We start from the raw sequence: 17,097 nt of genomic DNA, 5'->3' as shown, positions 1-17,097 counted from the left end.
ACGTGGACATGTGATAGACCTTCTCATCCCGTTCCCCGTGTCTCTCAACCCACGTTTCTGTCTGCGTGATGCCAGGTCTACCTCGTCCTCTAATTCTCTTCAGTTATATTTAGTCTGCTGTTTAAGCCATCGTTGAAGTAACCATTTACAAACTTGCATTTTTATTACTAAAAGCATTATCTTGTTCTTTTCCAAATCTTCCTTGCCTTTTGGGATGACATTCTGTTCTTTCCTGTTTTCTTTCTACCTTTTATTTCATTAAACATTTTTAAAATACTTACTCAAGATTTTATATCTAATGGTTCCAATTCCTAAGTTCTTGAGAACCTGATTCTACAGTTTGTTTTCTACTGACTCTTTTCAAGAAGCATCACTTCAAGTGTCTCGTCATTTTGGACTGTTAGCTCGTCTCTGGCCAGGCTTGGGATGCCTGTGTAGATGTCCTTCCAAAGAGGGTTTACTTTGTTTCTGTCCGATGTCCTTGTACACTATCAAATAACGTACACAGTAATTTAATTTCTTATCCAGTGATTATCCAGATCACTTAAGTAGTGCAATTTTGAACCCCAAACACCTGAGAGGAAAGGTGATTTTCAACTCTAGGAATGAGTAGTTTTTCCCACCCAGAGCCCAGGTCAAGAGAGATAATAACTCTCTGTCATCTCCTTTCACCAGGTAGCAGATTCTTCCTATTCTGTCTTTTCATTCAGTGTGTCACCTTTACAGTTTCCCAATATATGTGAGGGTCTCAGTCCCAACTTTCTACTTCCTGAGGTCTCAAGGCTCTGTGTCTCTTTCTCGGACAGCTATTAAACTTAAATTTCTTGGTTATAAAGACTGGCAAGAGCCTGTGGGGCAATTGTAGCTTCATAATCAGCTAAGATTCTAACGTTTCAAGGTCCTCGTTTTGTTTTGCTTTGTTTTTTCACCCTTAGAGATTACCTTACTTTGGGGGGATATTCAGCTGTGCATCTAAAAGGAGAATTGTTATAGTTCAGCCAGCACTTCCAGGTACTTTATATAGAAAGATCTTCTAGAATAATTAATCCCACATATTGCCAGTACCAATTTCTCAACCTATTTCAACATAGTTTTGCATGCTTAACATTCCAGCAGCACAGCTATCAGTAAGGTATTTGGTGACCTCCATGTTGCTCAATCCAATGATCTGCACCTTTTTGACCTACAGTAGCCTCACGTTGGCCTCCACGGCACCACACTCTTTTGTTGTCTTGTACATCTCTGGCCTCCCCTTGGTCTCATTTGTTCCTCCATTACTTTGCCTCTACAGTTGGAGTTCTTCCAGTTTCCATATTAAGCCCTCAACTCTTCTCATTGTATATACATTTACTACCGGGTCATCTATCAGTTTTCACAGCTTAAATATCACCTATTAACAGCTTAATGTAAGTTTACTCTTCCGAGCTCCAGATCCATACCATCTGACATCCCACGTGCCACCTCCGTTTGGATGTCTCAAACTCAACAGTCTAAAGAGAACTCTTACTCTTCCCTCCATAACTTCTTTCTCTCTCGGTGGTCACCACTTTGGTAAAGGGCGTCTCCGTCTACCCAACTGCTCATGTCAGAAGCCTGGGAGTCATTCTGGACACACCCCCCCACTCTTTCTCATCTTCAACATCTAGTTCATTTACAAATATCGATGATTCTACCTCCAGAATACGTTTGGGATTCATCAACTTCTCTCTACCTGCTTCCCCATAACTCTAGTCCAAGCTACCATCAATTTCCACCTAGACTCCTACAATAAATTCATCTATTACTGACTTTTCAAAGTACTTTTTACCCAGTAGCCACAGTGGTCTTTTAACCCCTTCAGTGGCCTCTCATTAGTCTAAAGCCCAAAATACCTAACAACCCCCGACCGTCTCTCCAGCTTCACCTCCCACAATCTCCCCCGCCCTCCAGCCACATCGCCTTTCGGTGCCTTGCATTTATTTCATTCTCTCTCATCTCTGGGTCTTTGCACAATGCTGTTCCCTCTGCCCAGAAAGCTCTTCCTGCGCCACTTACTGTCTACTACTCTTCACCTGCTTAGTTTTGTCAACTTTGAGACTGGCTTAAATTTCATCTCCTCACAGAGAATTTCCCTAACCTCCCTGCTAAATTAGCACCTGTACTTTCCTTTCATAGAACATATCACAATTTGTAAGTCTCCGTTTTTCGAGTGCTTGTTTCTTTGTCTTTATTTGCCACTGTAGACCCTCAGCGCCATGAGAACAGGATCTATTTGTTCTGTCAGCTGCTACATACGTGATCAGTACCCGGTCAAGGACCTACCGTAGCAGCACTCAACAAGTATCTGCTGACAAATAAATAAATGAATAAGCACAACGAAGAAAATTCTTTCACCTTCAAATCACTGGCTAATCAATACCCAAAAGACCCATCTCTTGAGTTTTAGTTTAGGCAGAGGGACAGTTTCAAAGCCACACACCGTGACTCTGGGGAAATCACTTCACGACTCGGTTCTCGCTGCTCGCGTCCGTCGGCTGCAGGGAGTTTCTCCGGCTGCGTGACTCCAGCACCTCACTCTCCTGCAGCTCCTTTTGATTTTAACATATTCTCAGGGGAGATTTTCGAGGGTTGGGGGCTCATACCCAATGCTTAAGGACGTGGAAGGGCCACACAAGAAAGCACGCCAGTGTCGTGGCAGCCTTTCTGGAGAAGCTGCCGTCCCGCAGTGCTTACTAAGAAATGAAACAGACATATCTACAATCAAGAAACTCCATTCCCTGGAGATGACCCCCCAGAGAACTCTGCACAGGCCCTCGAGAGGGTCATCATGCCATTGTCTGTAGTACGACGGAGCTGGATGCAACCTGAGAGCCCATGATTAGGAGAATGGATCATGGGATATATGCAAGTGACGGGAAACTGTGTCTCAAGAAAAAGCAAGGAGCTGGATTCACATGCAGCACCGTGGGTAGAGCTAAACCTTAGCTGTAGAATGTTCTTAGTTAAAAACAAAGCTTCAACTTTGATCCAGTCAAATGCATCTACCTTTCCCCTGTGTTTTGCATCTCTGAAGCCTTATTTATGAAATCCTTCTTCTGGCTGTAACTTCACCTCTGACTTGCAGGTTTTCAATGCATTTGGAATAAGGATCCAACCTGACTTTTCCTTCCCTGCAGTGTCCACCCTGGCCATACTTTGGCCAATTCCTACTATGTTTTGTGTCTTTCAAACACTTTACGCCAGTTCTGATCTCCCCGTGTTTAGCACTGAGCCTCTGGAGGTTCCTTGGCCAGAAGTCTCCCGAGGGAGGATGGGGTGCTGCCAGCCAGGCCCCAGGTGGGCAACACCAGGCTCGGGAGAGCAGGGCTGCTAGGCCTCCTTCTGACGCCGCGCTTCTACATGAAACTGAAAACTATGAATTTTTTTTTTTTTATGAAACTGGCTATTAGCAGCTAACCGTTCAACTTTATGTTCTCTTTAAATTGAAAGTCCTCAAAGATGTCTTTTAAGTGCAAATAGTTTTCTAGTTTTAGACTGATGGAAAAAGTTGGGCATTGTCGTTTCCCCCAAACTACATAAAATAAACATTTCCCTCAATGACTGCATCGCTGAGAATATGCCCAGAGGAAGCCTCACTCAACAGGCAGCTGCTCTTCAATAAAAGGAGAAGAGAATCCAGGCCGCCTTGTTCATCCTGAGATAAGTGTTATTAAAAATCAGATTCGAGGCAGGAGGAGAAAAACATCCAAAGAAAACAGCACAGAGAGGTCGGGGGACTCAAGGGGACAGAATCCGCGGCGCACAACCAGCAGATGGAGAGAGCAGAGGCTTCGTGAGGCGCCTGAACATCCTCGTTTAGTCGGGGCTCAGGCCCATCTGCCCGTCTGTGGATGACGGCAAACACACCCAAAGTCAGGCACTCAGACGACACGCCTGCCACCACTCCAGCCGGCCTTGGAAGAGAAGGGAGGCTGGCAGGTCACACTGTCGGCGCCAGAGCAGCGCACTCCTCACTCAAGCCCCCACCTGCACTAGTGGGCAGCCATGCCGTCTGCACGCCACTCCCACCTGCCCTCCCCCCACCCCACCCCCAACCCCCACCCCCGCAAAGAAAACCAGTTCCAACCCTGGAGTCTTGGCTGCACCCGGAAGCCGAGACTCACAGAGGAGCTTGCTCTTCTAATTTGCATCCACCCTTACACAGGCGTTTAATGAGCACCTACTGTATGCCAGACCACACAGACATTGAAGGGCAATTTGTGACGAGCCCAGTGCTGATGCAGAGATGTCCCTGCAGAGAGAACCTCAAGCCTCGGTGGCTTTTAGAAACCCTCTAGCCTTGTCTCCTCGGAAGAGGGCACCGAGAGCCAAGGAGGCCCTCCCTTCCGGCATCGGGAGAAGGTCAGCCTCTGCGGGCCGGCGTAGGCCACCCAGGAAGGCGTCCACTGGCACAGAAAGAAGCTCGCACTTCCCCTCCTCCAGGCACCCAAGTCCCTCAGACGGCGCCCCCATGACAGCCAGCCTGGGCTGACGGTCCAGGTCCTGGGGCACAAGGCCACCGGCCCCTATGGGAGGCGCAGGGCGTGGCCAACAGACTGAGTTCCTCCAAAGGGTCCAGGCCACCGGGTCCAAATCGGTGGTTCCCAGCCGAGGGCGAGCTTGCCCCCAGGACACTCAGCAAGGCCCAGAGGCGGCCAGGCCTGGGACGCGGCTAACGTCCTGCAAGGCACAGGGCGGTCCCCTACAGCGAGGAACTGCTGGCCCAAAGTGTGACGGGACTGAGGCTGAGAATCCAGTTTACAAGCTCTGTCCATCCTGGGAACACAAATAAACCCGGCCCTCTCGCCCTTCCCCAGCCGCTGACAAAAACCACATGGCCCGCCCTCCCTCCCAGAGGGAGAAGTGATTACTGTCTTTATCTCGGGCACCAGGGCCCGCCCTGCGGGGCACGGGCCCCACAAGCCAGCCCTCTGGGAACACGCTGGCGGGCTCCGCAGCCCCGCCCCCGCCCGCCGCCGGCCCGGGGCTCACTCGGGATATTCTGATCCTCTGGAGACCACGGAGAAGCTGGCAGCTGGGAAAGGCGATATTTATGGAAAACAAACGCCGAAAGTGCCTGAGCGCATTACCACGGGCGCAAAACCACGGTCCAAACGGTCCAGGGGAACCGGGTGGATTCTTCCTTCAGTGCCCTCGGGAAGTGCCTGGTACAGCCGCTTCTGCCACCTGCCCTGCTGGGGCCTATCCCAGTTCACCCAAGGGCGCCTGCGGTGGGCTCCCAGCCCCGAGGGCCTAGCGGACGCTCGCAGTAGGCTTTTAACGTGAAATCAGCGAGCCCCAGCTCACCGACACGGGGTGGGTCTTCTGCCGTGGGAACGATCCGGGAACGATGAAGATCACTGTGACCGTTCAGTAACCTGAAGCCTGGGGCGGCCGGCATTCGTTCACGTGCACGCACACGCACGCGTGCCCGCACAGGCGGTCCCTTCCTTTTGCACACTTTGCCAGGGGAACGGGGACAACGTCACCCGTTCTCGGGGAAGGAAGAAGGGAATCAGGGTGCCTGGAGCCTGCTCCACGCTGGGTCCCCATCTTCCTCCACAGTAAAGCCCCCACCCCGTGGACACCGCCGAGCTCACCGCAGCCGATGCCACCTCACAGCGACGCTCAGGCCGCTCGGGGCGCCAGCAGCATCTGGGGCTCATCGCAGGCAGGCCGCCCAGGAGGTAGGGAGCCCCCTTCCCTGGAGACAAGACCACAGGTGTCAGGAACGTGGGCGGGAGCCGCCGGGGCGGGGCGGGGCGGGCGGGGGGGGGGAGCGGCCAGAGGGGCTGGAGATCCCTTCTCATCATCAACGTAAGGCGGCTGGCACCCACCCGACACCAACACCCTTCACTCCTCCTTCAAGTCTCTCTGGTTCCCACCGGCATGAGGAGGCAGGGAGTCTGGGACCTTGGGGGTGCGCTGGGAGGTGAGGGGCATCTGCAGATCGGGAGGGGCCGCATCGGATTCTTTACACAGGGGAACAATGCAGAGCGTGAGTGTGTGTTCACGTGCGGGAGTGGGAGAGCATGCGTGTGCATCCTTGTATCATCAGGATCCTCAGACAGACCCTAATGCAAAGGTCCCGGGCTCTGGTGATGCTCCGCCAGCAATCTGTGGAGCAGGGCTGGAGGGGGCGGGCCCGGCTGCAGGGTCCCCAGTGCGGCTCTGCATCTCGGTAGCTGGCGAAGGGGACAGCACGGCCAGGAGGCACAGAGCACCCAGGCCACACCCAAGTCAGAGGCCGGCCAGGAAGGCCAACTCCCTGGGGCCCGGGAAGCCTGCCCCAGGCAGGTAACACAACCCACTTCCAGCCCAGAGAAGTGTGTCAGTGAGACCCGCCCGCTTCAATAGACTCTTTCTCTGAAAGGTTTCGCAAAGCCACCACCAAGTTGAATATGTCGTGGGCCTTCTCCTGCCTGGACGAACGTAAAAGGAACAGGTCTAAAAGGGGTCTGTGAACAGGAGAACAAAGCCCTGCTCCCCGCAGATAGCGTCTAGCCTCGTGGTCACCCTGCTCCCCCCACCCCCCGGCCAGAGCGATCACCCACGTGACACAGAGCAGGCCTTCCAGGGCCCACCCGGGACCGAGGCACAGCGACCCGCAGGACAGGCAGGGCTGGCCCGGCCACGTGCTCTTTGCTCTCCATTCAGCAGAGAAAAGACTGGGCAGGACAGTGACCATGAGCTGAACACCCGCCCTCTCCACCCACGTGACGCAGCCCCTCACAGGCCTCCGAGAGTGCGGAGGGGAAGGGACCAGGCCTCCGGAGAACAGCGAGGCGGCGTCAGGACGAAATCCAAACCCCTGCCACCCCGGGCCTGTGGGGCGGGGCATTCAGGCGCTCGTCCAAGGAGAGTTAAAAACAATAACACAACATTGTAAATCAACTATCTTCGATAAGGTTAATTTTTTTCAAATAGTTAAAAAAAAACCCAAACAAAAAACAACCCAGTAACATCAGCTACTCATTGGTCAGTTTTTCCTTATCCCCCATGCCTGCAACTCTGCACAACGTTGGTGATAAAACACTCCACTCCCCCATCAGAGGGACCCCAAATCCGCCCTTGGTCCACCCCTGCCTGTGAGCGCACAGGAAAACCGCGTGCAGGAGGCGGTCAGGACGCACGGCCGAGCAGAGAGCTCTGCACACACCACTGCACCGGCCCGCGGGTCACTGGATCCTCCAGATCACGAGACTGGGGCCAGAAGGGCCGCCGAGAGCCCACCGCCAAGCAGTGGCCCCGTCAGGCCTGCCACACCCTCGTCTTCACACCCTAAAGGCACAAGGTGGGTTTCGCGCCAGAGGAGAACCGGAGAACATGAGCATTCGCGACACCTGGGGACACACAAAACGTCAGAGCTCAAGCCCCTCGACCCCGCAGCACCACGAAACCGAGTGACGAGTCTCCTGAGGCCACTGAACGCCCTCTGCTCTGAGCCACACGTAAGACCAGTGCACTTGCTCGTGTGAAGCCACCAAAGCCAAACGTGACCTGAGATGCGCTGAAGAGTCTGTGGGCGTCTGAAAAACACCCATGTTTTATGGCGCTTCCCTATTAAGACAATGAGCTTCTTTCCGCCGAGTGAGCAGAGCAGCGTCCCGCAGGGCCTGGAGCGCCCCGGCCCCGGGCAGGGACTCAGTGCTGCTCCCAGCACGACCTCCACTGCCCCGGCGCGCCCCCCAACGCACCGCACCTCCGGAGACCCGCTTCCTCCACCGCCTTCGCGTGCGCTTGCCCCTGAGATTGCCCCGGCGCCTCGGGCACTGAGGGGCTTTCTGAACCGCGTGTGCCGCCTGCACGGGACAAGGTCCTCTCTGCGGCCAATGACACGCATGCCAGACCCCTGGACGGCCATCTTCAACCGAAAGCAGAAATCGCCCCACGGCACTGCAAGACGCCGTGAGGAGCGCGGAATGACCACCAGCAGGCGCCCTGCAGACAGCCCCGCAGAGCAGGGAGAAGAGTCCGTCCTGAGCGCCACCGCGGCAGAGGCCCACGGGCCTCCTCAACAACACGCCTGCCCGGTGCTTCCCGGAGCGGCGGCCGCCCCGCGCCTCCTCGCGCCCCTCCTCACCTGCCGTCACGGTGTCCACGTCCCTGGCTGCCAGCTCCTCCATCTCCGACCTCTTTCTCAGCTCAAACCTCCGGGACAAGCCTTCTCGGGGTTTCCATAACTCCTGGATCAGGAGGGGCTTCTCGTTGTCGCCGAACACCCGGAAGCCCTCGGCCTGCCACTGCCGCCCGGAGTCGCCGGCCTGGCCCACCACGTCGCACAGCACGTACTGGCCGGCACGCTCGGGGCTCAGGGCGTAGCGCTCCAGGGCCTCCCTCACCAGCTCCCGGGCGCTGGACGTGCCGGTGGCCAGGACGCTCTTGTAGTGGGTGCCCGTGCACACGCTGTCCCCGAACACCTTCAGGACCCCAGGGGCCGAGAGCTGGGTGGAGAGCTCGGCCGGGTCGTCGCTGCTGCCCAGGCTGGAGCAGGTGGTGTCCAGGTCACGGTACTTGTAGCTCAGCGTCCGGGACAGCACGCTGGACAGCAGCTGGCCCTGCCGCTTCAGCTTGCTCTTGGCAGGTGGGGACATGATGAAGTGGGTCCCATAGAACATGGTGGGCCCGTCTTCACGGACGAGCACTGAGGGCTCTGGCCAACGGCAGGGAAAAGGCCGCGTCCTGGGAGAAAACGAAAGGCAGGTTACCATCGACCAGCAGAGCGACAGGAGCCCACGAGGCTCGGGGGAACATCAACAGACTGGACCGGCCATCTAGGGCCCGGCGCCCCAGCAGAAGCCGCGGACACGGCACCTCGGCCGGGTCCAACAGTGAGGATACAGACGAAGCCGGCGGGACCGCAGGGGACAAAGCAGGTTGGAAGGGGCTGAAATGCCCTTCAAGGCAAGCCATTACTGGCAAGCACGGTGAGGTCACCCAAAGCCAAGACACGAGAAGCCTGGGCACCACGCGCTCCGCACAGCAAGCTACCAAGAAACAGGGCCGGCCAGGGTGGGGCTGGGTGGTGCTCGCAGGGTGGAGTCCCGGCGGGGTTGCCCGGCCTCATCTGAGTCAGCCCCCATCTATCCCATCGCACCCAAAGTCATAAACAACTCTGAGCGCACAAGGCCGTGTCTTCCTAAACTCCACCTCCCCCGCACCACAGCCTATGCTACCGAAAATTCATCACAAACAGCAGTGGAACTAGGCAATCAGGCCAGGTGGCAGCCACACGAGCAGGGCAGTAAGCGACCGGGCATTCAAAACACGCCCCCAGGATGCTGCTCCCGGATGACTGGTCCTGGCTCTGAGGAGCCACTTCCCTGGGACGGCGGCACTAGAACGGACACATGACCACAATGCACACAAAAGGGCCCTTCCAGAAGCAGTGGAGGCACGGCTGGAATGCATGTGTCCACCCACGGCGTCCAGCCTGGCTTTCGGGCACTGGCCAGGCCGGAGAGGCAGTCTTGCCGGGTAAATTAGAAAACAGCTCTGGGGCAACAAGGTGTGTCATAAAGTCATGACTCTCGTGTGCTTAATGCCCCAAAGGCGTAGGGTTCCAGACAGAGAGTTCATCAGACCCCCACACACACCCAAAGCTCCGGGGGAGCAGGCGGGCAGAGTCCAAGGAAGATGTCCTGCTTCTCAACGAGTTGGTGGAGGCTGAACACCGCCCATCTCCTGACTCTGTGCCCCACTTCCAGGCAGACAGACCGAAGAAGAAAGGGCCATTTTCTAGAAGCTCTGCAAACAGTGGCCCAGGACCTGGTGAGAGCAGCTCTGGGCACCTGCCATGGATGAATGTCAGCACTGAACTCCGCTACGGTCCTCTTTTCAGCTCTGACTCACTCGTGGTCACAGGCGTTGGGAGAGGCTTTCGGGAAGGGGAGGGGACTGCCCAGGGCGGGAAAAATGCCTAGGGAGCCCCCCAAAGAAAAGGAGCGACCCGACCCCGAGGGACCAACAGGGCAAGTGGCCCAGCCTCGACACTGACACTGAACTGGGCTCTTCCCGGCTGGCCCCTGGGCCTCGGTCACATCTGCGACGTCATCACTCCCACCAGGGCTGTCGTGAACGAAGGCTGAGCAGCAGACCCGCCCTTCAGTTCCTCTAGAACCAGCCACCTGACATCCTCGGCGAACCCTGCACGCTTCAAGATGCTCTGACGACTTCACGCACCAAAGGCTGGGTTCCGAACACGAAGGTCTGCCCCATGGTGGGGTGGGGGGCGGCACTCCTCCTGTGCCAACAGCGTGCTTCTCACCGTTTACCACGCAGAGCCTTTTACTGCGGACCAGCCTTCCGAAGCCTGAGCCTGCTGAGAACAGCCAAGTGTCCCAAGCAGAGGAGCACACGAGGGCCTCCGGGCTGGGGAGTAGAGCTACGAAGCAGTATCTCGCCGGAGGCTGCTTCCCCTCCCCCGAGGAAAGTGCCCACGCCTCCCTGTCAGCCGCTGCGGAGCCCAGAGCAGGTTGCGGCTCCCCCCTCGGCCCCATCCAAGGCCCCGGCCAAACTTACAACAGAAGCGTTTCCAGTAGCCCTCACGTGACAAGCACACGGCTTTGGTTCGCACATCACATCAGCGGCTTCAAACCACGGCGCCTTCTGAACGTCACACAACCCGCCTCAGAAATTCCCAGCACGTGCCTCTGGCCACCACACGTTCTCGGCGGACCTGACCCCTCCACAGACACCTGGCTCACGTCAGGCACGGCCCCGGTGGTCCCGACCCAAACCCCCAGGGGCCCCCAGGGCAGCCCCTGCCACCAGGCAGCGTCTGGCTGGGAAACCTCTGCCTTTGGAGGTAATGCCGAGGGTAAATTTAAATACAATGTGGAAAACGGCGGAAACAGTAGAAAACCAGGTCTCAGCAGAAGCCCAACTCCCAGAAAAGTCACAAAGTAAACACGGGGATTCAAAAGGCCCTCAGATACAACGGAGAAGTAAAATGCTGTTTTGCACCCAGGGGTGAAACTTACAGGCTCTGTAAGGTCTGAAGCTTATACAATTCTGCTTTAATTAAAAAAGAAATAGAAAATTACAAATACGCAGCTGCTAGGTCCCCTCCCAGGGCCTTGGAAGAGAGCCCACTCCCTCCTTTTCTAGGGCAAAGTTAGCATCACGAAAATGGGGTAGAAAATATAGGACAGATGGTGACTCTCTCCCTTCCAGCAACTGCTTCATAAGCCCAAAGAAGTCCCAGTAAACACAGACCCTGATCTACTCGATCCGTTTTATCAGGAGGCTCTCTTCTCCTCACGGTCACTCCCTCTGTGGCCATCTTCAGAGAGGAACCACAGAGTGTGGCCATTGCTCATGTGTGCCCTTCCTCCACAATCACAAAACGCAGAGCACGGCCTCTCCGTCAAAATGGGCCAGATGCGTTTGTGCAAAGGGCAAGAGGAGTGCAGGAGTTTCCTACGGAGCCGAGCACACCCGGGGTCACCAGATCTGTTTTTTCGGAAGCATGACCTGCCTTTTCCTTTTCTGCTCAGTTCTCTCCTCTTTCACACAAATACTCGGAGAAACAGGGGCCCAAGGCTGTAGGTCGCTTGCTGTTGCTTCTCCTGGAGAATGTTTTTCTCTTGTTCTCAAGGAAGAGTCCGATTTCTGATGAAAACAAGCCCATGTCACAGCAGCGAGTGAGGTCACTGTGGGGCTGACCAAATGGGTGGAGGGACACGGCCATTCCAACACTGCAATGTGGGATCCATTAGAATTTCCACCAGGGCAGGAAGGGAAGAGGGTAGCTTCTCAGGCTCTGCTTTATCCCCACCGGCCATAAATCCTATCTTGACAACTCAAGTCAGAGTAACGCTTTTAAATACAAAAATAATTTAACCAGATTTAAATCTGACATGCTAGCCCCTTGAGAGGAGGCGGAATTTTTCTGCCAGCGGGATTAATGGCTGGCTCCTCTCTGGAATGAAGGAGAGGTGGCCTGTGCTAACGGGAGACACCTGTAACTAACCAGAGACACCTGTAATCACTGGTGGGCGGGGACTCAGAAAATTCTTTTCAGCAATTCAAATTAATCAAACACTTGACCAGGTGCTGGGAGCCCGAGTGTCTGGGTCTGCAGCCCCTCCCCAGCCCCAGCGACTGGCTCCCTAATGGGAAACAATCCAGTTTCTTCTGAAGGGTTCCCCAGGAGCCCCAGCTCTGCATGTTTCCTTAGATGCACTACTTGTCGAGCGGCTGGAAGTGGTACAGAAATAGCTGGGAGACAATGCTTTCAGCGGGCACACGAGTGGGGAACGCGCTGCTGTGTGAACAGGAAAACCGGGGCAGGCTGTGGGCCGGGGGATGTCCCCCCAACCCTGGAGGGAAGGTACAGACTCCGGCGTCTTGTGCCCACCTGCAGACCTCTCTCCAAGGGGGCCAGAGAGACTGAGGCCCGGGGGACCCCGCCGTTGAGGTGCCAGGCTCCAGGGGTTGCAGGGGTGGTGGCCGCAGCTGACCCCCTGGAACCCGCAGGCTGGGCCGCCCTCGCCCATGTAGCCAGCCTGTGGGACCCGCCCCCCGAGGCCGCGCCCGGGTCCCCCCCACCAGGAGAGCCGCCTGTTTCCATGGCAACCGGACAAGCGGAGCCTGGGTGGCCGGAGAAATGCCCCGTGCGGGCCCAGAGGCCCCAGCGCGCGCCCGCGGCCTCCCCGCCCGGCCAGCCTCTGCGCCCCGGAGCCCCGTACGCCACGGAGCGACCCCCGCCTCCGCCGCCGCTCCTCTCGCACCCCGCACTCACCTCCAACACAGCCCGCCGCCGCCGCCGCGTTCCCGCGCGGCTCCCACACCCGCCGTCAGCTGGAGCCCTTGCTCCGGACCCGCGCATGGCGCGGCGCCTCCTGCCGGCAGCCCAACAGACCAGGCGGGCCCTCGGGGGGCGGGGCCTATGTGGGCGGTGCCTCGTGCTGGGCGGAGCCGGCGGCTGGAAGAGGAGAGCTCGGGCTCCTCCTGCGGCCACCCAATAAATGGAGCGGGGCCTTGGGGAGGGGCGGGGCCTCCGAGGGACTAGCTACAGGCCCAATGGACTTGGATGAGACCTCGAGGGGGCGGACCCTCCGGGGATGGGCCCTGGCTCCCCCTGCGGCCACCCAACGGTCGTACACAAGGCTTGGGAGGGGCGGGGCCTAGAGGGGGCGGAGCTGATGAGGGGTAGGGCTGAGCGCCTGCACCACCAGCAGACCAATTAATGGGTGTGAGCGTGGCCTTGAAGGCAGGGAAGGGCGGGGTTGGCTGCGGAGAGGCGGGGCTGTGCGGCGCACCCCTAAGCTTCAGCTCAAGGGGCGGGGCCTATGCAGGGGCGGGGCCAGTGCTAAGCCCCGGGGCCACGTGCCAGCCTCAGGCTGGGGGCGGGGACTGGCAAATTGTTTTGTCCCCACCTTCTAGTCCCTAGGCGGACAAGGCCAAGGAAAAGAGGAAGCAGGGTAAGGCAAGCGCTGATGAGAAGGGGGCGGTACAGAGCTCTGACATATATGAACATCCAAAACACAGAAAGAGGACAAGGGTGGCAGGCTCCATCTCCCTTACAATCTGTCCCCCACCCAGCAGCCAGAGTCTTAAATGACAAATCAGATCATGGCACTCTTCTGCTTAAAACGATGCAAAACGGGGCCAGGTCAGCTCCGGGGCTCTGGCCCAACGGCCCTCCTCGGGTAACTTGTTTTAAAAGAAGTTCGTGTCCTTAGAGCTCACTTTGGCACCGGTCGTCGGGCTGGGGTTTCGCCTTGGAGAAAGGCTTCTCACAGACAGCTCCCTTTGTCTGCTCATGGTCTAGACCTGGGGGATTCACGTGGCCTCGGATAAAAAGATGAATTCTTGAATTCTGACCCTGAGAGGAAATCTTTTTGTTGACAGTGGTTGGGGTATAAAGTTATATGGTAATGACCCCAAATTTGCGAAGGGGAAAGTGGGGAGGAGGGAACAGACATTTATTGACCGCCTACTGTATGCCAGACTCTATGCCAGGGGCTTCACGTTGGTCATCTCATCTAAAGCTCCCATCAACTCTTGTGAGGCAGACGTTGTTACACCCAGAGAGGTCAAACAGCTAGAGGTAAAGCCAAGAATCGAGCCTTGGACTGTGTGATTAAAAAACATCCTTTCAGGGCTTCCCTGGTGGCACAGTGGTTGAGAGTCCACCTGCCGATGCAGGGGACACGGGTTCGTGCCCCGGTCCGGGAAGATCCCACATGCCGCGGAGCGGCTGGGCCCGTGAGCCATGGCCGCTGAGCCTGTGCGTCCGGAGCCTGTGCTCCGCAGCGGGAGAGGCCACAACAGTGAGAGCCCCGCGTACCGAAATAAAAAAAAAAAACTTTCAGGACTCCCCATAAACATGTACAACCTACCCCACTCTGAACCCAAAGAGGCAAATATCAGAGCTGGAAGGAGAGCCTGGGTTTAAACCTGTGTTTTCCTCCTAAGGCATTCCTCACCATGATCCTGTCGCAAAGCCCACCCCTCCCAGCAACCCTCTTCAGCAGGGGTTGGCAAACTCCCACCTGTGGGCCAAATCTGAGCTGCTGTTTTTGTAAATAAAGTTTTATTGGAACACAGCCACACCCCTTTGTTTGTGTATTGTCTAAAACTGCTTTCATGCAACAGAGACTTTACAGCCCCCAAAGCCTAAAATATTTAGTATCTGGCCCTTTACAGAAAAATTCATGGGCCCCCGCTCTTCAGGATCTAATGATGCCAACTATTTGCTATTACTACGCCATTTCACACATCTCTGTCTTTGCTCAGGCCACACCCTCTGCCTTTTCCAAGGCTGCCATAACAAAATAGCACAGACTGGGGGCTTAAACGGTGGAAATTTATTTTCTCACGGTTCTGGAGGCTAGAAGTCCGAGATCAAGATGCCGGCAGGGTTGATTTCTTCTGAGGCCTCTCTCCTTGGCTTGTAGACGGTCAGCTTCTCCCTGCGTCCTCACACAGCCTTTCCTATGTGTGTGTCTGTGTCCTAATCTCCTCTTATAAGGACACCAGTCAGACTGGATTAGGGCCCACCCTAATGACCTCATTTTAACTTAATCACTTCTTTGAAGGCCCCATCTCCAAATACAGTCACATTCGGAGGTGCTGGGGGTTAGAGCGTCAATGTACGGATTTTAAGGAAACACAATTCAGCCCCTAACGCCAATCTTCATCACCTGGCTAATTTCTACTCATCCTTTAAGACTCAGATTAGGTGTTACTTATGTAGTTGCTCCCCTCCAAAGTGGCCCACAGTGATTCACACCCTCTAGTTTTCACACCTGGGTGTAGTCCCCTCCCAGGTTGAACAGGGCTAACCTGTGTAAACAGTAAGACGTTGCCAAAATGACAGTGTCATTATAAAAGACCTGGCTGGGCTTCCCTGGTGGTGCAATGGTTAAGAATCCACCTGCCAAGGCAGGGGACACGGGTTCGAGGCGTGGTCCGGGAAGATCCCACATGCCCTGGAGCCAATAAGCCTGTGCACCAAAACTACTGAGCCTGCGCTCTAGAGCCCACGAGCCACAACTACTGAGCCCGCGTGCCAAAACTACTGAAGCCCGTGCACCTAGAGCCCATGCTCCGCCACAAGAGAAGCCACCGCAATGAGAAGCCTACGCACCGCAACAAAGAGTAGCCCCCGCTCGCTGTGACTAGAGAAAGCCCGCATGCAGCAACGAAGACCTAATGCAGCCAAAAATAAAAATTAATTAATTTTTTAAAAAAGACTTGGCTTCTGCCCTTCTTGGACCATCCCCTCTGGAGGGAGCTAGCCGCCATGTTGGGAGGACACTCAAGCAGCCCTAGAGAAGTCCACGTGGTGAAAAAACCAACGCCTCCCGCAAACAGATATCACCAACTTGCCGTCGGCGTGAGCCATCCTGGATGCAGGTCCCCCAGCCCCAGCAAAACCTTCAGAGGGCTGCAACCCTGACCAACATCCTGACTGCATCTAATGAGGGACCCTCAGCCAGGACCACCCAGCAAAGCTGCTCCCACATTCCCAACCCTCAGAAACTATGTGAGATGATAAATGTTTATTACGGATTTGCACCACTAAGTTTTGGGGCAAGTTGTTATGCAGCGATAGATAAACGAACACCCCTTATCCAGAAAGGCCTCCCTGACCCCCAGACTTGGCTACATGCCCCTCCTCTGTGCTCCCACAGACTTTTATTTTTTACCTTTTTATTAACCAAGTCCACACTTTATCAAACCATGTTCCTTAAATGCAAATCAGATGTTGTTCCTGCTTGGCCTGGAGTCCTCTAATCGCTACCCTTCCTCCAGCTGGCCCCTGCGGACCACTCCACCTGCTCTCTCCCTCCACCACGAAGCCCCAGCACGACAAACTTCTGTTTTCGAACACATTAAGCTCGTTCCCTCCTCTGAAACCTTTCCCCTTGCTGTGTCCTCTTCCCCAAATGCTTGTCCCGTTGTGTTGGCGTGGTGCTATTTTCCTCTCATTAAAACCCATCTCCACTATCATCTCCTGACCATTCTCACGGTGGCCACCCCTGTGGTCATTCTCTGTCTCATAACCTGTCTCGTTTAATGCACAGGCCTTTATCACTATTTTTGTGTGTGATATTTGTGTGTGATTTTTGTGTGTATTTAACACACACTAGGATTTCAGTTCTGTAAAGGCAGGCGCCTCATCTCTCTACTGCTACGCTTGGCACCAAATAGGGGCTCCATAAATATTTGTTATAAGAATAAACAAAGGAATGAATAGATTTCCACCTATCTCAACCTCTTACTCCCTCCCTCAACTGGAAGCTTCTCGAGGGCAAGTACTGAATTTTATTCATCTTCGTATTCCTGCACCTGCCCCACTGGCATGTGAGCAAAACAAGTTTTTGAACTGTGAGGTTAAATATCTTTGGAAATCCATGGGACAAAAATGGAGTGTTGAGCTGCCCTCTGTGGCCACCAGAGGGCGGCAGAGTCCTGGGACTCAATCTAGGAAAAAACCAAATGAGCCCCAAGGAAAACCATCTGGTTAAGGTCAAAGGGCAGGTTCCCACGGGATGGCCGGTCCCGGGGCGGAGAGACTGGGCTTTCGGAGGCCAGGAGAGAGGAAGGGAAGGAGGCAGCGGGCAC

At 55.6% G+C, this 17,097-nt stretch overlaps 1 protein-coding gene across 6 annotated transcripts in view; it reads right to left on the bottom strand.

Moving 5' to 3' along the window:
* Nucleotides 1-14,956, bottom strand: part of RADIL (Rap associating with DIL domain) — an 84,999-nt gene extending 70,043 nt beyond the window's left edge. For 5 of the 6 annotated variants that reach the window (XM_060122820.1, XM_060122822.1, XM_060122819.1 and 2 more), the window contains exons 1-2: nt 12,764-12,863; nt 8,102-8,700 (exon numbers count right to left, since the gene is read on the bottom strand). In XM_060122820.1, coding sequence (XP_059978803.1) covers nt 8,102-8,636 — 535 coding nt within the window. In that variant the 5' untranslated portion in view covers nt 8,637-8,700; nt 12,764-12,863. Of the gene's footprint in view, nt 1-8,101; nt 8,701-12,763; nt 12,864-14,846 lie in introns of those variants that run through there. The other variant, XM_060122821.1, reaches the window with a different exon arrangement.
* Between the last annotated feature and the right edge of the window lie 2,141 nt (nt 14,957-17,097).

This window comes from Lagenorhynchus albirostris, chromosome 15 (genome assembly GCF_949774975.1).
Source record: "Lagenorhynchus albirostris chromosome 15, mLagAlb1.1, whole genome shotgun sequence".
Classification (NCBI taxonomy): domain Eukaryota; kingdom Metazoa; phylum Chordata; class Mammalia; order Artiodactyla; family Delphinidae; genus Lagenorhynchus; species Lagenorhynchus albirostris.
The sequence above is the reverse complement of the archived record's forward strand: the minus strand, read 5'-3'. Positions and strand labels throughout refer to the sequence as shown.